The sequence below is a fragment of the Lipotes vexillifer genome, unplaced genomic scaffold, assembly GCF_000442215.2.
Source record: "Lipotes vexillifer unplaced genomic scaffold, Lipotes_vexillifer_v1.1 scaffold1029, whole genome shotgun sequence".
Lineage (NCBI taxonomy): Eukaryota > Metazoa > Chordata > Mammalia > Artiodactyla > Lipotidae > Lipotes > Lipotes vexillifer.
Genome location: NW_006789305.1, coordinates 341,608 through 362,847, shown reverse-complemented (window position 1 = coordinate 362,847; position 21,240 = coordinate 341,608). Strand labels below are relative to the sequence as shown.

Sequence of the window (21,240 nt, the reverse complement as noted above, 5' to 3'; positions counted from 1 at the left end):
ATGCTCCAAACAGAGGTTTGGTTGGGGAATAGGATGCTCTAGGATCTCATTTTTTCCTGCATGATGTCCAATAATCATCCAAGAAATTTTGATGTACCATGAAAAAGTTAAAAGTCCACTTTCACTTTTTTTTTTTTTTCCAGTTTTTCTAAGGATGTTAGTTTTACAGGAAATACTAGAAACACATTTTACAGTGTATTCTTAGTAATTATTATCTGACCCTAGGGTGAAAATTAGAGAAATTCAGGATATTGTGATTGCTATATCCATAATCACTGATAAGAACTTAGAACTTCATAATAAATTCTGGCAGTTTCCTTATTTTTAAAAAATTATTGGCTTAGATTAAAAAAGAAATCTAGCATTGCTTATAAGTAAATTGGATCTATTTTTCTTGAATTGTTGGTAAATATCAAGATTCCAGATACTGGAAGGTACAGAATTACAAGGTTTGTGAACCTTGACTATAGTTATTCACAGAAAAAGTTTTTCATCTTTTTGAAGCTGTTTTGGAGATTTTTCTTTTTCTCTTTTTTCTTTTCTGAAGGGTTTTCATTTTTACAATAGAACAGTCAACCATTACACATTTTAAACCTATATAAAATCATATACAATAGTGTTAGAATAGTACTAGAAACTTATTTACTTATTTATTTACACATCCCCAGATACTAACTTTTGCCAGATTCCTTTCAGGTCTCCCCTTTTCCCCCCTTTAATGACACACATATACAGTCACATATATAATTAACGGCCTAATTTCCTGTCTCTGTTCTTCCCACTTTCTCCCTGAGATATCCTTATGTTGGTATATGTCATTTCCCTCCATATTATGTACATCTAGGACATATGTATATGCATACATAACATATAAATACTACTGATTTAATAAAAGCTTCATGGAGTGTTTATGACATTTCATATCTTTTTTTCTAGACAGTATACTGTCCATATCCTTTTGCAATCTTCTTTTTATACAGCTGTATTTCTAAGACTTATTCCTATCGATACATGTAGATTCTAGTCACCTGTTATATAATAGTCCATTTTTATGAACAAATTAAAAGGTATTTTATTAATTCCTTTACTAAAAAAGAGTTGGCTGCATTCCCTTATTGTTTCAAACGATGCTATAATGACTATTCGGGTCCATGTCTGCATATGTACATTGACAAGGGTTTTTCTACAGTAGGCATCCAGAAAGGAACTGCTAGGTCAGAGTGAGGTGCATCTCTGAATTTACTAGCTATTGCCAAGATGCTCTCCAAAGGGATTGTATCATTATATACTCTCTTCAGCTGTGTATGGGGGTTTCCATTTCCCACAATTATCAGTCTTTAAAATTTCTGTCAATCTTATGGGTGTGAAATGGTGGATGACTGTTCATGTTCGTAACAGAAGCAAATGTAGAGGAATATCTCTGTGATCTAAGGGCAGAGAACGACTTCTTACACGAAACTTCAAAGCATAAATCATAAGGAAAACAGTGATAAATCTGATAGACAAAAGTTAAGGATTTCTGTTTAATGAAGAAACACAGGACAAGGTTATTAGGTGACAGAATGGGAGAAAATATCTATATCCAATAAGGGATTAATATCTAAATAACTAAGGGATGTCTATAAACTGGAATGTGATTGAGATCCCACTTTTTAAAAAATGGACAAAGCAAATGAACAGACAATTTGCATTAGTCCAAGAAAACTAACAAGCATATGAAAGGATGCTCAAACTCTCTGACTACCAAAGGAACTAAAATTAAAATGAGATACCACTTCTACAACCATCAGATTGGCAACATTGTAAAGCTGGATGATGCCAAGTGTTGAGGAGTATGTGGAGTCATTACTACATCTGCTACAGAACCAAATCCCTATGGCACTGCTGATGGGAACAGAGACTGCAGAGCCACCCAGAGCTCCTTCATCACATTGCCTATAGGTATACCTTATAACCCAACAGTTGGATACATACTCCACAGACATTCTCACACAGGTCTGTAAGAAGACATGTGTGAGGATGTTGCAGATTTATCTGTGGTGATGAGGAGCTGCAGGCAATCTGGAAGTCTGTCACTAGGAGAATCATTAGGTAGTGGATTCACAACATGGAGTACTGTGCAGCAGTTAAAAAACAATGAATTACATGAAAATACAGTACAGCAACATGGATGAATCTAAAAAAAACAGTAGTAATACGTGAAAACAGTTAATAACTAATGAGATACATTTAGAACATGGCCCAGACGTAAATAATAAATACATGTACACAAGACACAATATACATTTTGTAAGAACACATGCAAACAAAAACATATACATTAAACACATCAGAATGGTTGCCTGTAAGAGGGAGGTGAATGAGAGCAGGCTATTTGCATACAAATAAAAAGTTTCCTCTGAAAAGTCTCCACTGGCCATCTTATCTAAATAAGATATTCCTATTATTTCCTTTAAATCCCTTGTTTTTGTTTCCTTCATAACATCTTGATTTGGTTATTTTATTTGTTTTTTGACTGCCTTCCCACTAAGATATAGGATTTATGAAGGCAGTATCATTTCAATATTGCTCAGCACAGCATCTCTAGCCCCTCTGATAGTGCTTGGCACATATTATGAAAGAAGGATCAAATAAATTAATAAATGAATGAATGAGTCACGGAAGCTAAGCCCAGAAAGGGTGGCTGGGTCAAATTTAGCAGGCAGAAGGAAATCATTAAAGATTCTGAAGGAGAGAGATATGACCAGAACTGCACTTGAGGGGGACTAGCATAGTAGCAATGAGCAGGGGGGATTGGTGAAAGGGAAGACACTGGAACAAATGAGATCAACTGTGACAGCCAGCATGAGCTAGTCCAGTGAGCCTACAATGAGGTGATAAAAGTAAAAAGAAAGGCAGTAGAAAACTACAGGCCAATATCACTGATAAACATAGATGCAAAAATCCTCAACAAAACACTAGCAAACAGAATCCAACAGCACATTAAAAGGATCATACACCATGATCAAGTGGGGTTTATTCCAGGAATGCAAGGATTCTTTAATGTACGCAAATAAATCAACGTGATACACTATGTTAACAAACAGAAGAAGAAAAACCATATGATCATCTCAATAGATGCAGAAAAAGCTTCTGACAAAATTCAACACTCATTAATGATAAAAACCTGCAGAAAGTAGGCATAGAGGGAACTTTCCTCAACATAATAAAGGCCATATATGACAAACCCACAGCCAACATCATCCTCAATGGTGAAAAACTGAAAGCATTTCCACTAAGATCAGGAAAAGACAAGGTTGCCCACTCTCACAACTCTTATTCAACATAGTTTTGGAAGTTTTAGCCAGAGCAATCAGAGAAGTAAAGGAAATAAAAGGAATCCAAATCGTAAAAGAAGAAGTAAAGCTGTCACTGTCTGCAGATGACATGATACTATACTTAGAGAATCCTAAAGATGCTACCAGAAAACTACTAGAGCTAATCAATGAATTTGGTAAAGTAGCAGGATACAAAATTAATGCACAGAAATCTCTGGCATTCCTATATACTAATGATGAAAAATCTGAAAGTGAAATCAAGAAAACACTCCCATTTACCATTGCAACAAAAAGAATAAAATATCTAGGAATAAACCTACCTAAGGAGACAAAAGACCTGTATGCAGAAAATTATAAGACACTGATGAAAGAAATTAAAGATGATACAAATAGATGGAGAGATATACCATGTTCTTGGATTGGAAGAATCAACATTGTGAAAATGACTCTACTACCCAAAGCAATCTACAGATTCAATGCAATCCCTATCAAACTACCACTGGCATTTTTCACAGAACTAGAGCAAAAAATTTCACAATTTGTATGGAAACACAAAAGACCCTGAATTGCCAAATCAATCTTGAGAACAAAAAATGGAGCTGGAGGAATCAGGCTGCCTGACTTCAGACTATACTACAAAGCTACAGTAATCAAGACAGTATGGTACTGGCACAAAAACAGAAAGATAGATCAATGGAATAGGATAGAAAGCCCAGAGATAAACCCATGCACATATGGTCACCTTATCTTTGATAAAGGTGGCAGGAATATACAGTGGAGAAAGGACAGCCTCTTCAATAAGTGGTGCTGGGAAAATTGGACAGGTACATGTAAAAGTATGAGATTAGATCACTCCCTAACACCATACACAAAAATAAGCTCAAAATGGATTAAAGACCTAAATGTAAGGCCAGAAACTATCAAACTCTTAGAGGAAAACATAGGCAGAACACTCTATGACATAAATCACAGCAAGATCCTTCTTGACCCATCTCCTAGAGTAATGGAGATAAAAACAAAAATAAACAAATGGGACCTAATGAAACTTCAAAGCTTTTGCACAGCAAAGGAAACCATAAACAAGACCAAAAGACAATCCTCAGAATGGGAGAAAATATTTGCAAATGAAGCAACTGACAAAGGATTAATCTCCAAGATTTACAAGCAGCTCACGCAGCTCAATAACAAAAAAACAAAAAACCCAATCCAAAAATGGGCAGAACACCTAAATAGACATTTCTTCAAAGAAGATATACAGACTGCCAACAAACACATGAAAGAATGCTCAACATCATTAATCATTAGAGAAATGCAAATCAAAACTACAATGAATATCATCTCACACTGGTCAGAATGGCCATCATCAAAAAATCTAGAAACAGTAAATGCTGGAGAGGGTGTGGAGAAAAGGGAACACTCTTGCACTGTTGGTGGGAATGTAAATTGATACAGCCACTATGGAGAACAGTATGGAGGGTCCTTAAAAAACTACAAATAGAATTACCATATGACCCAGCAATCCCACTACTGGGCATATACCCTGAGAAAACTACAATTCAAAAAGAGTCATGTACCAGGACATGGAAGCAACCTAAGTGTCCAGCGTCGGATGAATGGGTAAAGAAGATGTGGCACATATATATAATGGAATATTACTCAGCCATAAAAAGAAATGAAATTGAGATATTTGTAGTGAGGTGGATGGACCTAGAGTCTGTCATACAGAGTGAAGTAAGTCAGAAAGAGAAAAACATATACTGTATGCTAACACATATATATGGAATCTAAGAGAAAAAAAAAAGGTCATGAAGAACCTAGGGATAAGATGGGAATAAAGACACAGACCTACTAGAGAATGGACTTGAGGATATGGGGAGGGGGAAGGGTAAGGTGTGACAAAGTGAGAGAGTGGCATGGACATATATACACTACCAAACATAAAATAGATAGCTAGTGGGAAGCAGCCACACAGCACAGGGAGATCAGCTCTGTGGTTTGTGACCACCTAGAGGCGTGGGATAGGGAGGGTGGGAGGGAGGGAGATGCAAGAGGGAAGAGATATGGGAACATATGTATATGTATTACTGATTCACTTTGTTATAACGCAGAAACTAACACACCATTGTAAAGCAATTATACTCCAATAAAGATGTTAAAAAAAAAGTACACCTGAAACTAACACAACAAAAAAAAAAAAAAAAAAAAAAAAAAAAAAGAAGGCAGTGCGAAAGCTGCTACAAAGGAAGAAATGACTAGATTTGGTAACACACTAGATGAAAACTGTGAGAAAAAGAAAGAAGTAAATGAAGACTCCTCTGTTTTGAGCTCTTGGTGCAGCTGAAGAGAGAAATTATTCTTTTGGATAGAGCACAAATGCATATTTGGATATGCTGAATTCATGGTTAGATACTTATTGAACACCATCTCTAGGCACTGAAGATAATATTGAGTAAGAAAGACATGATATCTGCTTTCACAGAGCTTGTGAAAAAGGCAATTATAATAGCTGATAAAGCAATGATGGAAAAGTACAGGGTGCTCTGGGAGTACATAAGCTTGCCAGTGAAGAGTGTTAGATAAAAAAAAAAAGATCTAACAAAGAATCATTTAAAAGTTGAAATTGATCTTAAATCAGTACTTCCTAGAATCAAGTGAGTAAAGAGTTATGAAAAGAAAACCAATTTTTCTGTCTTTGTTATTTTCCTCCTCAAATCTATATTCTCTTTTCTCCAAGAGAGGCAAGGTATAAATAGATTTTTAAAATTGTACAGTATTTTTATTTCCAACCACAAATAGAACTCACAAATACTTGTTGAGTTCATATGATGAATGTGAATTACCAGTGAAATATGCATACTGGCCAGTTTGAATGATTTTAGTATATTGTTCACAATCAACTTTATAATACAGAATGTGTTTGCTTATTGTTTAATCCCATTTTAATTAGTAAATTACAAATAGCCTAATCAAAAGAAAAATCTCCCCAAGACTGATAGAAAAAACTTTAAGAAAATGGTATTTTACTGACCAAATTCCCTCTGAAATAATTCCAATCAATCAGATAGTTTTCTGGGTTGCTGTTGTCAACATTTGAGGACATACCATCATATGTTCCACTTTCTAATAATGCTCCACTCTCTTCCAGTGCTTTGAACTGTTCAACAGAAATGAAATTATAGTCCACCCCTGGTACTTCCCCATCCCTGGGGGCCCTTGTAGTGCCTAAGGGAAAAAAAAAAACAAGAAAAAAACAGGTTGTAAAGTGCTTTTAAACTTATAAAACATTGAGAATAATAGAAAATTCAGTTTATAGAGAACACATGGGAAACAGACTATTGAATATATTGTATCTTCTAGAGTGATGATCAGAGAATTTTAGGCAAATTAACATTCGTAGGTGAAAGTAGGACAATAAATAATGTAGGATGAGTAAATATACTTTAATAAAAGCTACAGATGGCTATGAAATTTAAAATTACAAAGATTAAAATGTTAGTGTCCAAGAAAACTTAACTTTCCAAGACACAACAGTTAATTCTTCTTTTAAACCTCAATTATTATTACTTAACATTTGAAGGAGAGATAAGTCCACCAAGGATAGGCTTCATTTTCATGTAGCTACCATACATATTTTTACTTCCTTAGCATAAATGTAAACTAACATTCTACTTACTAGAGTTAGCATAAATGTAAACTAACATTCTACTTACTAAAGGACAATAAAAAAAGAAAAACAACTTTTAAAAACTCTTACTGAGCTCCATTTAAAAAACTTGAACAAGTATTAATTATGAAATTATTTTAGACTAATGAATAAAGGGCTTAGGGCTTAAGATAGGAATACACACATTGCTTCTTAGCCATTAATCTCTTCAAGTAATTTCAAAACATTAAGCAGTAAATTGCTTAATGAAATTCACTACAGCAACAGAGCACTAAATTTCTATCTATTAAGGAATTAATGCCAAAGTAAAATGTTTTTCAGATCCAAGATATAAATTCAGGTTATGGCAGCATTGCTATATTTTACTGAATTTCACTGAACAAGAATCAATATTTTTTTGAACTGATATTGGAAATATTTCAAATACTAGAGAATACAAAAAAGAGATCCAGGTACTTAGCCTGGAAATAGGGTTGGGATATTGTCCTGCCAAGGATGCCTTCCCAAGCCTATTCCTCTATTTATGCTCACTATTTGTTAATAGCACTCCAAGCCAGAAACCTGTCAGTCACCTTGGGTTATTCCCTCTACTCTACATCCAGTCACCAAATTTGGTTGATTCCATCTCCTAAATACCTGTAGGATTTATATACTTGTCTTCATTCTCACACTCACTTAATTCATATCATTATCTATGGCCTGTATTGTTGGCCTCCCAGGGCAAACCCTTTCTTCTCCCTGGCTACACCCCTTACCCAAACTGCAGCCAGTGACTTTTCTAAAACAATCTTGAGTGAAAAACCTCCAAACCCATCAATGGTTCCCATGATCCTGGCATAAAATCCAGACTCTACCTCTTCAGCTTCTTTCTTGCCTCACACCTTTCACATTCTAGGCTTTAGTCATAATAGATTTTTTTTTTTTTCCCAATTCTTTTAATCTCCCTTGCACTCGCTTAACTCCAAGGCCTTTGTCCAAGCTATTCTTTTCCTTGGAAGACTTCCTATTCCCTTTCTCTCTTACCTCAGCTAACTCCTACTCATCCTTCAGGTCCTGGCCTAGAAAGCTTCTTTAGAGAACCTTCCTTGATTCCCATCTAGGGTATGGCAATATGCAGGGACCACGTCTACTTGGTTCAGAGCAATAGCCCCAAGTCTTGGCACCATGTAAGAACCACAGCAGGTACTCAATATAGAGAGTTGTCAAATAAATTAAGTGAAATTTTACAAACATAATTAGCACAGGGCCTGGCAATATGCTATCATTATTATAAATTAATTCATGGGAAACTATTAATTGCTTTTACTTTTTAATGGCATTACATTCTATTACATTTTGTAACATGTGAAAAAAATCCACAATGATGATGATAAAATATTAATGGTGATGATCTCAGAAAATAATGATTAAGCCAACATTCTAAGCAACAAAGACTGTAATCAATGAATTTTTCCCCCTTATTTTTACCCGGCTTTTTATAAAAATGAGCATTTCTTTGTCTTACATCACACAGGATACGAAATTAATTAGGAAACATAACTTCCCTTTTTCTTAACATTTTTTCATTGTCAAGTTTTTGTTTTTCATATGCTGACTAAAATTACATTGTTAGATTCCCCAAATCAACAGCTTTTAGTTCCATATTAAGTAAAAGTTAACATTAGAAAATAAATTCAGCAATTAAATTTATGATTAGCAGCTGTGATAGATGGAAAACCATGGCCACATATTTTGCACCTCCTCCCATCAAGAGATGGGGCCTGTTGCCTCACCTCTTGTATCTGGACTGGACTATAGCTTGCTTTGAATAATTTAATGTGATGCTGTGCAAGTTCAGGAGTCTAGATTTCCATCTTTGCCTCCTTGGAATAGTCCCACCACCATGTACAGATGTCCAGGCGAGAGTCCCAACCAACAAACAGCACCAAGGCCCCAGGCATGTCAGTGAGGCCAGTTTAGCCCTTCCAACCCCAGCTGAGCTGCCAGTGACTACAGCAACATGAGTGGGCCCAGCTGAGCTCAGCCAACCCATGAAATCATGAGAAATAATACATGATGGTTATTTTAAGCCATTAAGTTCTAGGGTAGTCTGTTATGCAGCAAAGGCTAATTTAAATATTATCTAAATAAACTCTACTATAAAACATAATGACTACATAAAACCCAATTTAAGAGCAAACCATATTATAGATAATACTATTTTAAAAAGCACTGACCCGAGGGGGTCAGTCTAAAGTCTGCGCTTTAGTCTGGGATGATTATTAATGGTACAATTTCAAGCAAGCACTTAATCCCTCTGGGCTTTGTTCTCTTTCTGCAACGTGGCATTGAGCAAGATGGTGTTCATGATTCTTTCCATTAACAGACATAAAATGTTATGTGTGATTCCAACATATATATTTCCAAGACTCACAAAGTAGCTTTAATGTTCATTCTTTTTACAAATGTATTATAAATTTTCACTTCTTCCCCCTCAAAACATGTACTCTCATACACATAAAAAATTCTCTACCTTCCCCTACCCTACCACATTGCCAACAGCACTCCAGAAAATTTACCTTTATATTCTCCTGATACTCTATATGTTTAATGTAAAGCTTTGTACATCCCCTCCAGTCAACACTATATTTCTCTTTTTTACATAAAAATTCCTCCAAGTTCTGCTTACTCAGTCTCCAATTCCTCTCCTCTCATTCTCTCGTGGGCCCATTCCAATCAGATCACTGCCCCAACCACTCCCACTGAGACAATTTGTTATGTGCATCAGCAGTCTCCACTTTGCTTAACCCAATGGTCAAGTCTCAGTCCTCACGTTACTTGGCCAATCAACAACCTTTGATATAACTGATCCCTCCCTCCTTTTTGCTTTATTCTGAAATATACAGAAAAGTACATAAAACATGTATATGTAAAAAGTTTAATAAGTAATAATAAAGCAAACTCATCAAGGTGAAGAAACAGAACATTACCAGGGTGCCAAAAGCCCCCTTGTGTGCCTCCAATCATAAATCTCTCCCTCCCTCCACCCCCAAAGTAACCACCATCTTGACATTTGTGATGATGATTTCCTTTCCTTTTAAAAATGTTTTTACCAACTAAGTAATGCATTTCTGAGCAACACAACTTAGTGTTGCCTGTTTTGTAACTTCATATGAAGGGAATCATATCATATGCATCCTTTTGTGTCCACATCAATATTTGTTATCAGGTTTTTAAACTTCTGCCAACGTGCTGAGTATGTAAAGGCATCTCACTCTGTATTTAATGTGCAGCTGCCTTATGAGATTAAACATTCTTGTTCATATATTTACTAGCCACAGAGATTTCTTCTGTTGTGAAGTGGCTGTTCAAGTCTTTTGCCATTTCTCTACTGGGTTGCCTGCCTTTTTAAAATGGAGTTCTTTACATTCTGGATACTACATTACTTCATCAAATCTAAGTAATCAACAGCTTCTAAAATGCACTATTATTTTATCCCTAAAAAATAAAAAAAACTGGCAATTATAATTGAAAGATTTCATGTATTGTAAGATGTATTCCAATTGTAGAGAGGTTAAAATGTGAAATAATGGTGTCAGTATTGAAGCACTGCACCTTTTCCCAGGTATATGTGTTGCAGATGAGGTATTTCTGCTAAAATGTGAAATATGCTTTCTTCAGATAGTGCCTTCTGCAAAATCATGCACCAAAAATAAGAGAAGATTATGGAGAAAACAGGATAGGGTTGATCTTTGAAAACTTTTTGCAACTTTGTAAACAGAGCACTTGGTAAAATCAGTAACAATCCCAATGAAAAATATTAGTACAGTTTAAAAGATATGTTATATTCCTAATAAAAAAATACTAGAGTAAATAAAATACTTTGTCTTTAAAAACAATAAGAAATGGGCTTCCCTGGTGGCGCAGTGGTTGAGAGTCCGCCTGCCGATGCAGGGGACGCGGGTTCGTGCCCCAGTCTGGGAGGATCCCACATGCCGCGGAGCGGCTGGGCCCGTGAGCCATGGCTGCTGAGCCTGCGCGTCCAGAGCCTGTGCTCCGAAACAGGAGAGGCCGCAACAGTGAGAGGCCCGTGTACCGCAAAAACAAAACAAACAAACAAAAAAAAAAACAATAAGAAAAAGAAAGGAAAGGAAAAGGTAGCTTGACAGACAGGGGTACATGGAGGGTTGAGGCTACTGAATAATGAAGATAAGGCAAAAGGGGCAATCAACAATTTTAAAATAAAGCACAAGTTCAAACTGAGAAAAGAGGCGAAATTGAGGTGAATAGGCATCATACATAGTAGATACAACTTTCAGCTATGTTTGTATATTCTGTGTTTACTTGATGATACAAAACATTAGCTGGGGCAAATGAAATAAGAACCAATATTACCTCGGTTCAGTTGACATCATTCTCCTACCTACTTACCAATCACATATGAACTTACCTGCATTATTGAAACAAATGTTGCAGAACAGACAGTATCTTCTCCCACTCTGTGATTTCTTTTCATTTTTTTTTTATAAATGGTCCTTTGATGACAGAAGTTTTTCATTTTAATGTAGTCAAATTTATCAGTCCTTTCCTTTATAGCCAATGGCTTTTGTGTCTTGTTGAAGAAATCCTTTCCAAGGCCATGGAGATATTCCATATTCTTTTTGAAAAGCATTACAGCCTTGCCTTTCATATCTAGTACTTTAATGTACTAAAACATTTTTTTTTTTTTTGGACTTGATGGGAGGTAGTAGTCCAATTTCCTTTTCTTTCCAAATGTTGTTCAACAAGATTTATTGAAAAGTCAATTATTTTCCTCCCTGATCAGCCATGGCACTTCTGTCATGGGAATCTTATATAGAAACACCCATATAAGACTGGGTGTCTATCACTGGGCTTTCTATTCCATCCCATTTATCTACTGACCATTCCTGCACCATTAACACAGTGTTGTAATTATTATACTGCCACGATAAATCTTGAGATATAGCAGAGCAATTCCACTTACCTTGTTTTTTCTATTCATAGCCTTTCTATATAACTTCTGGAATCAGGCCAAAAATGCTGGAATTTTTATGGAATCTATTAATCAATTAGAGGAGACCTGATATCTTCACCATATTGAGTCTTTAATCCATGAACAAGAATGCCAATATATTTAGATCTTCCTTAATGTCCCTTAATTTGACCTTATAGAGATCTTTACACTTTATACTTATTTAGATTAATTTCTAGATATTTCAATTATTTTTATGCTACACATGATATCTTTTTGTAAATTTTCATTTTCTAATTGTTGATAATCTAAAAGAATATAATTGGGGGAGTTTATTTGATATAATTTATCTATAATAAAAGTCAATAATTCTAACAGTACAATTCTATGAATTTTGGGAACCATTGCCCCCAAAAGTCTCCTTGTGCCCTTTTGCAGTCTCCCACCCTGTGGCAGCCACTGATCTGTCATCACTATAGTTTTGCCTTTAATAGAATCTCATATAAATGAAATCACACATTAATTTGATTTCAGTAGTGGTTTGTGTCTGGCTTCTTTCATTCTGTATGACACTTTTGAGATTCATCCAGTTTGTTGTTAAATACGCTTTTATCACTGAGGTGTACTCCACTGTATAGATATACCAAAATTTGATTATGCATTCACCATTGGTGGACATTTGGGTTGTTTCCAGATTTAAGACAGTACTATAAATAAAGCCGTACATTTACAAGTCTTTGGGTAGATTTATATTTAAATTTATGTTAGGTTAATACCTAGAAGTAGAACTGCTGGGTCATATGATAAGTGTATGTCTAACTTCATAAGAAAAAGTCCCAAAGTAGATGCACTACTTTGCATTCCCACCAACAATATATGAGAGCTACAGTTGATTTACATTATAGGTTCCATGTAGGAATTCCTTTCTGGAGCTTCTCGGCAAATCTTGCTTTTTCTAAATCCCAAGAAAAATCAGTTGATGGGGAAAATGAGGGAACAAAAGGTATTATAGTTCTGCTGTGAGAATTAAAGCGTAATAGTTTGAGATAGAGATGTTACTGGTTTCGACTGAAAGTAAGAGCAGGAAACAATGAAAAGTAGAATCAAATGTTAAAGCTGACATTTTCAGGGACTAGGGCAGAAGCCTGGAGGAGAGCAGCAGTCACAATCTACTCAGTCAGGCTTACCTGCAGCTGTTCCCATGCAGCAAGTGTGTGGTCAGGGCTCTGCTGCTAATGGTGGGCTGTTCTTGCAAATATAATGTTAATAAGTTTATATATATTTATACTTTATATAAATCCTGTGAGTGATGTTCCAAAAATATTACAAGTTTTGAAGGCTAGATAAGACCTTAAATTGGCAGTTTCACTATACGATTCTGTGTAACGTTTTTGACATTGGTTGGGAGATATGAATGTTACCTGAACACTATCCAACAAAGTTCTCCTGAATTTTTCACCATTTGATATTAGCTGTGAGTTTCAGTGCTTTGTAAATACTTGAAGAGAAGAAATGCAAGAAGTGAATGTTGTTGCAGAACACTTCAACCTGAAATCAGAAACTGGTCTAAAATCTGAAGTAAAAGCAATATAGATTTCAATGGCAAAAACAAAATCAGGGCAAGAAAACAAAATATTTTCATCATTAAAAAAGGAAACAATCCTAGAGAAATAGAAATAAAAACAAAAATAAACAAATGGACCGAATGAAACTTAAAAGCTTTTGCACAGCAAAGGAAACCATAAACAAGACCAAAAGACAGCCCTCAGAATGGGAGAAAATATTTGCAAATGAAGCAACTGACAAAGGATTAATCTCCAAAATATACAAGCAGCTCATGCAGCTCAGTATCAAGAAAAACAAACAACCTGATCCAAAAATGGGCAGAAGACCAAAATAGGCATTTCTCCAAAGAAGACAGACAGATTGCCAACTAACTTATGAAAGGATGATCAACATCACTAATCATTAGAGAAATGCAAATCAAAACTACAATGAGGTATCACCTCACATGGGTCAGAATGACCAGCATCAAAAAGTCTACAAACAGTAAATTCTGGAGAGGGTGTGGAGAAAAGAGAACCCTCTTGCACTGTTGGTGGGAATGTAAATTGATACAGCCACTATGGAGAACAGTATGGAGGTTCCTTAAAAAACTAAAAATAGAACTACCATACGACCCAGCAATCCCACTACTGGGCATATACCCTGAGAAAACCATAATTCAAAAAGAGTCATGTACCACAATGTTCATTGCAGCTCTATTTACAATAGCCAGGACATGGAAGCAACCTAAGTGTCCATCAACAGATGAATGGATAAAGAAGATGTGGCACATATATACAATGGAATATTACTCGGCCATAAAAGGAAACAAAATTGAGTTATTTGTAGTGAGATGGATGGACCTAGAGACTGTCATACAGAGTGAAGTAAGTCAGAAAGAGAAAAACAAATACCGTATGCTAACACATATATATGGAATCTTAAAAAAAAAAAAAAAAGGTTCTGAGGAACCTAGGGGCAGGACAGGAATAAAGACGCAGATGTAGAGAATGGACATGAGGGCATGGGGAGGAAGAAGGGTAAGCTGGGACAAAGTGAGAGAGTGGCATGGATATATATACACTACCATATATAAAATAGATAGCTAGTGGGAAGCAGCCACATAGCACAGGGAGATCAGCTCGGTGCTTTGTGTCCACCTAGAGGGGTGGGATAGGGAGGGTGGGAAGGAGAAGCAAGAGGGAAGAGATATGGGAACATATGTATATGTATAGCTGATTCACTTTGTTATACAGCAGAAACTAACACACTATTGTAAAGCAATTATACTCCAATAAAGATGATTAAAAAAAAAAAGAATAGTGGGTCACGAACAAAAAAAAAAGGAAACAAGCTTATACGAATGACCAATGGCTAACACCCAATTTGAAGATGCTTTTGGACATACTCAACAATTCTATGAATGTCAATGCAAAATGAAATATATTTTTTTCTATGTCTGAATATTTGTTACCAAACAAAAATTAAGACCAGATAATGCAATTGATACTTTGTGTGCTTTAAATTTTCATTTCTTTCAGGAGTGACAAATTCAAATATTAAGTATGTGTGGTATTACTCTTCAAATTTTTAGATGATTTTTATTTGGCATTTATTTTGTCTTAATGTTCCCTTCTTTTAAGGTTTTCTGTTAGCAAATGGCTGTATTGGGTTGAGATCATTTAAAAGTGTTATTAAAATCTTGGTATATTAGTTTCTAATAATAATAAACCATTTGATTTTATATTGTCACTTCCTCTCTTTAACTGCTTGGTGCACTCAGGAGAATCCATCCCATACTTCAGTGTTTAGAGCCATTATTACTGCTATAACGGTCAAGTGTAGCAGTCACTTGGGTCCCAAGGTACTTGGCTCAGCTGATACTTCATCACAATCAGCCACAGGTTATACTATGATTAAACCGTGATGCCACTTGTCACGAATTACCAGCAACCTACTTCCCACAGGAAGGAATCTGGCTCTGGGCTCAAGCCCAAGTGCACAATCAAAACCAATCCTAAAATCCCTTCTTGGGAGGGTCTGTCTCCTGGAACTACTACCAGTACCAATTCTGTATCAGCCAGGGTCCAAAGAGGAGCAAGAAACTAGATGGCAACTTGAACAAGGACAGCTTAATGTAAAGAATTATCAACTATTTATAAAGAATTAACTAAGAGGGAATAAAAGAGAACTCTAAAGAGTACCAGCCTCAAAGAGATGCTCTCAAAGTCTGGGATTCAGACCTTGCTGGAGAAGGTGTGTAGCAGCCCACTGGATGGTAGAGAAGTTTACTGGGTTGCCTTGGGACAGAGCTGGTTCACAATCAGTAGGCTGAGGCTGGTGGGCAGGGAACTGTCTACTGGAGTACCAATAAAATTCACCAACAAGCTGCCTTGAGTGGTAGGGATGATGTAGGGGGTGTTTCGGACTTACTAGAAAACCAGCTGGGACACTGGCTAGGCTTGCTAGAAACCCACTGGAAAACCACTTACAAGAGATATTGCTGAAATCTGGGAAGCCTGCTGGGGTCCCCACAGAACTCATCAGGAAACTGGGAGGAATTCAGCTGGTGCATTGGTGGAACTCATGAAGCCACCTATGAGGGTGCTCCTGAACTTGCTGCTGGGACTCCCCCCACCCCCACCCTTCCCCCTCATCCCCCTCCCCACCCCTGCCCAGGTGCACTACTGAACTTGCCACTAGGTAGCTGACTGGTAGAGTGCTGCTAAAACTTACTGAGTATCTTTTTGCAGGCAGAAGCAAAAAGAAAAAGACACACTGGAACCAGGAAAAGAAGCCTCTTCTTTCTAGTATCCTTCCTGCACACTCTACTGAGGAAGCTTAACATTGTGTCAGGTGGTAAGGGAAAAATGTGACAGTATCATAAGCAGGCAAAAAGAGCAGATTTGAAGCCAAGAGGCGGTGAGTAATAAACAGGCAGACTAGTGTTCTGAGAGATTCTATCATGAACTAGTGTTGGACTTTGTCAAATGTTTTTTCAGCACCTATTGAGAAGATCACATGTCTTTTCTAGTCTGTTACTATATTAATCTTCAAATGTTATACCAACCTTGCATTCCTTGGACAAATCCCACTTGGTCATAATGTGTTATCTTTTTTCTCTATTGCTATATATTGATTTGCTAAAATATTTAAAAGATTTTGAGTCTGTGTTCATGAAAAATTTTGATCTAGTTTTTATCTCACTTTAGAATCAGGATAATGCTCAGATCACAGAGTGAGGTTGGGAACTGTTCTAATTTTCAGAAAAGGTTATGTAGAATTGGCATTATTTCTTCTTTAAATATTTGGAACAATTCACCAGTACCATCTGGGCCTGAAGTTTTCTCTTTGGGAAAGTTACAAACTACAAATTTAATTTCTTTAATAGATAGAGGGCTGTTCAGTTCATCTATTTTTTCTTGAGTGAGCATTGATAGTTTTTGTCTTCCAAGGAATTTATCCATTTCACCTTGAGTTGTTGAGTTTATTGGTATAAAGTTGTTTAGCATATTCCTTATTATCCATTTAACATCTGTAGGATTTTCAGTGATGCCACCTTTCCCATTCTCAACATTGTTGTTTATCACTTTTATTAATCTGAAAGAAGCAGCTTTGGATTTCATGGATTTTTCTCTATCATTTCTCTGTTTTCTATTTTATTGATTTCTGCTCTTATCTTTATTATTTCCTTCCCGCTACTTAATTTGGGTTTACTTTGCTCTTCTTAAGGTAGAAATTTAGATCATTGATTGAGATCTTTATTATTTTCTAATATAAGTATTTAATACTATAAATTTCCCTCTAAGTACTGCTCTAACAACATCCCACAAATTGTATGTTGTATTGATATGTGTGATACTTTGTAATTTTCCTTGTGGCTTATTCTTTAACTCACAAGTTAGTTAGAAGTGTGCTATTTAATTTCTAAATATTTGGAGATTTTCCAGATATGTTTCTATAAATGATTTCTAATTTAATTCCATTATGATCAGAGAACATATTTTGTACAATTTAAATCCTCTTAAATTTACTGAGTCTTGTTTTATGGTCCAGAATATGGTCTATATTTGTAAATGTTCCACGTGCACTAGAAAAGAATGTATATCCTTGTGTTATTGGGTAGTATGCTCTAACAAATAACAATTAGGTCAAGTTGGTTGAAAGTGTTATTCGTGTTATAACCTTGTTGATTTTTTGCTTACTTTTTCTAAAGTGGGTATTGAAATCTTGAACTATAATTATGAAGTTTTTTCTATTTTCCTTTTAGTTCTCATTCTGGTATCATTTCCATTCCACCTAAAGAATTTCCTTTACTATTTCTTATAGTACAAGTCTGCTAGAGAAAAATTCCCTCATCCTTTTTCGTCTCAAAAATTTCTTTATTTCTCTTTATTTTTTTTTTTTTTTATTTTTTTTTCCTTGCGTTATGCGGGCCTCTCACTGTTGTGGCCTCTCCCATTTGCGGAGCACAGGCTCCGGACGCGCAGGCTCAGTGGCCATGGCTCACGGGCCCAGCCGCTCCGCGGCATGTGGGATCTTCCCGAAACGGGGCACGAACCCGCGTCTCCTGCATCGGCAGGCGGACTCTCAAGCACTGCGCCACCAGGGAAGCCCTTTCTCTTTATTTTTAAGGATATTTTTACTTTATATAGTTGGCATTTTTTCTTTCCAGCATCTTAAAGATGACATTTGACTGACTTCCAGTTTGTACTGTTTCTGTTGATAAGTCTGCAGTCATTCTATATTCCCTGCATGTACCTCTTTTTCTGTCTGCCTTTCACATTTTCTCTTTATCACTGGTTTTCAGCAATTAGATTATTATGTACGTTGATCTTTTTTTTTTTAATGCTTTTTTTTCCTTGGGGTTTGTTGAGATTCTTTGATCTATGGGTTTACAGTTTTCATTGAATTTGCAAATATTTCACCCACTATTTCTTCAAATATTTTTTCTGCTTCCCCCACTTTGGCTTGATAGTGTGCCATAGGTCAATATGAGCAGATCACAGTCCTGTTCTGCTTATAATCCAATGTCTGAAAACAGCTGTTATAGATATCTTGCCCAATTTCTGGTTGTTTATAAGATGGTAAATCCAGTACCAGTTAGTCCTTCGTTGCAAAGGTAGAAGTCTCTCTGTCTCTCTCACTATTTGGTTGCTTTTAAAAAGTTCAGTTTTACTCTTTTTCCTCTCCATGTTTGTTTGATTAGTTTATATTGCTAAGTCTTCAAGTTCACTGATCTTTTCTTTTGCAGTTCTTAATCTGCTGTTAAGCCCATCCAGTGAATTTCTGAAGTTCCATTTAGTTCTTTTTAAAAGTATACATCTTGTTTTCTCTTTATTCTGTTCATATTGTCCTTTAAATCCTTGAGCATATTTATGATAACTTTAACATTCTTGGTATGGTCATTATCTGTGTCCCTTGTTTTTTTTTTAATTATTATTCTTTTCTTTAATCAGCTCACTTTTCTTTTATGGGCCACATTTCCTTGTTTTTTTGTATGCCTCGTACTTTTTTATTAGACACTGGACACTGTGAATATTATGTTATTCAGTGTCCAGATTTTGTTGACTTCCTTTAAAGAGTGTGGATTATTCCCTTTCCCCCCCACCTCCTTTCCTTTATTTTTACTAACAGTTAAGTTACATGCATATTCACTTGATCCTTTTGGGACTTTTTAAATTTAATTTTGTTAAAATGGGCCTCAAGGAGCTTAATCTATGGTCATTTTAACCCTACTAGTAAGCCATGACCCTTACGGGGTCTCTCCACTCAGTCTGGTTAGAACTCAAATTTCTCTTGGTCCTGTGTAAGCTCTGGTATTGTTAATCTTACAGCTCACAGGGAGTTCTTTGCCCTGCTATGTGAAGTCTCATCCTACACATTCTCAGCTTAGTATTCAGCAATAGACCCAAGGAGGCACCTATGCAGTTTACCTGAACTCCTTTTCTTCATAGTTCTTTCCTCTCTGACACCCTGTCTTACAAATTCCAAACACCTCAGACTTCTTGAACTCATATTTCATATGAACCCTCAACTCAGAGTCTGCTAAACTCTGCCTGGGCTCTTCCTTACTGTGCTGTAGCCTCAAAAGTGCCTCCAGGAAGAAAGCTGAGGAAATTACCGGACTCCTTTGTGTGCAGTCTCCTTTCCTCTTCTCTTAGGGGTCACAGTTGTGATTTATCTATAGTGCAATGTCTGACAACAGTAGAAGTCTCTATTTCTCTCTTATTAATTTTGTTGTTTAAATTGTCTCAGATTTTGTCAGTGAGCACCCCATCTAGGTGGCTTTTTTTCCTTTATGTTCTTCTGATATGTCCCCAAAGTTTTTTAAGCATACTTTCTGATACAATTGGATATTCCAAACTCACCTTGTACTTACCTTGCCCCAGACAGAGAATCAGAATTTTCTCCAGGAAGAACTGGCATCTTTTTTTTTAATTTCTTTTTTTATAATTAATTTATTTTTATTATTTATTTATGTATTTTTGGTTGCGTTAGGTCTTTGTTGCTGTGTATGGGCTTTCTCTAGTTGTGGCGAGCAGGGGCTACTCTTCGTTGTGGTGTGCAGGCTTCTCATTGTGGTGGCTTCTCTTGTTGCAGAGCATGGGCTCTAGGCACATGGGCTTCGGTAGTTGTGGCTCACAGGCTCTAGAGCGCAGGCTCAGTAGTTGTGGCACACGGCCTCAGTTGCTCCGCGGCATGTGGGTTCTTCCCAGACCAGGGCTTGAACCCGTGTCCCCTGCATTGGCTGGCGAATTCTTAACCTCTGGACCACCAGGGAAGTCCCAATCTGGCATCTTTTAGTAAAGAATTACCTTTAGAGACCAAATGTGACCATTCAGTTTGCTAACTGCTACTGATGCATCAGGGCTTCTAGATTTTTGGAAGTGTTTTGGGCAGTTCAATTTTAAGTTAGGAGTTCCTATTAGGATCTGAAGTAGCTGTAGCTGTTTGGAAACTATGAATTAAAACAAATAAATTGCAGAGCTCCTTTCTAAGGCAAAACCTCACACTGGGGAGAAACTGCAAAACTAGGACAGTAGAAGTAAGTTAAAAAGAAGATCAAGCAAAAGTGGCAGAGGGCAGCAAAAAGTACAAGTACATATTTTTATTACCTTGCTTTAACAAGGAGGGAGGGAGCTCTAGAGCTATGAAACTAAAAATGCTACCCTGAGACACCCCATGCAGGCAAAATACCAAGTTCCTTATAAGGGGATAAAAATCAGATTGTTTTCAGACTTTTTTAAGAGCAATGCTTTATGCCAGAAAACAATTAGATAATTAAGATAGTCTGGGAAAGAAATTATGAGCCAAAAATTTCATATCCATCCAAACAAACTTTAAAGTATAAAAGCCACAGAGAAACTGCTATAATGATCCTGTGAACCTTTCATGGAAATCTGGTAGACAACAAACTTTAGACAACCAGAATTATTGAAGAAACAACAACATAAGGGTTGGTAGCTTGATTAAATATGTATCTACCCAAAGAATGGAGAATAAATGATGATTATAAAGGGGAGAGTACAGTACATAATGGTTGCTTGCATTGCCAATATAGATACAGATCAAGCATCAAAAAACGGTCAGAATGAGGAAAGCATATGCAAAGCAGAATGAGCTTGCTGATTACCTTATATTTGTTGGGAATAAAAAGATATTACTTCAAGTCAGATGATGGGAGAGGGAGAGGTAAGGAGGAAGAAGAAATGACTAGATAATTTTAATATTACTCATAG

At 36.3% G+C, this 21,240-nt stretch overlaps 1 protein-coding gene across 2 annotated transcripts in view; it reads right to left on the bottom strand.

The window, feature by feature from the left end:
• Positions 1-21,240, bottom strand: part of MAGI3 (membrane associated guanylate kinase, WW and PDZ domain containing 3) — a 265,324-nt gene that overhangs the window by 75,668 nt on the left and 168,416 nt on the right. For both annotated transcript variants that reach the window (XM_007462468.1, XM_007462467.1), the window contains exon 3: positions 6,420-6,539. In XM_007462468.1, the coding sequence (XP_007462530.1) occupies positions 6,420-6,539 (120 nt within the window). The remainder of the gene's footprint in view (positions 1-6,419; positions 6,540-21,240) is intronic.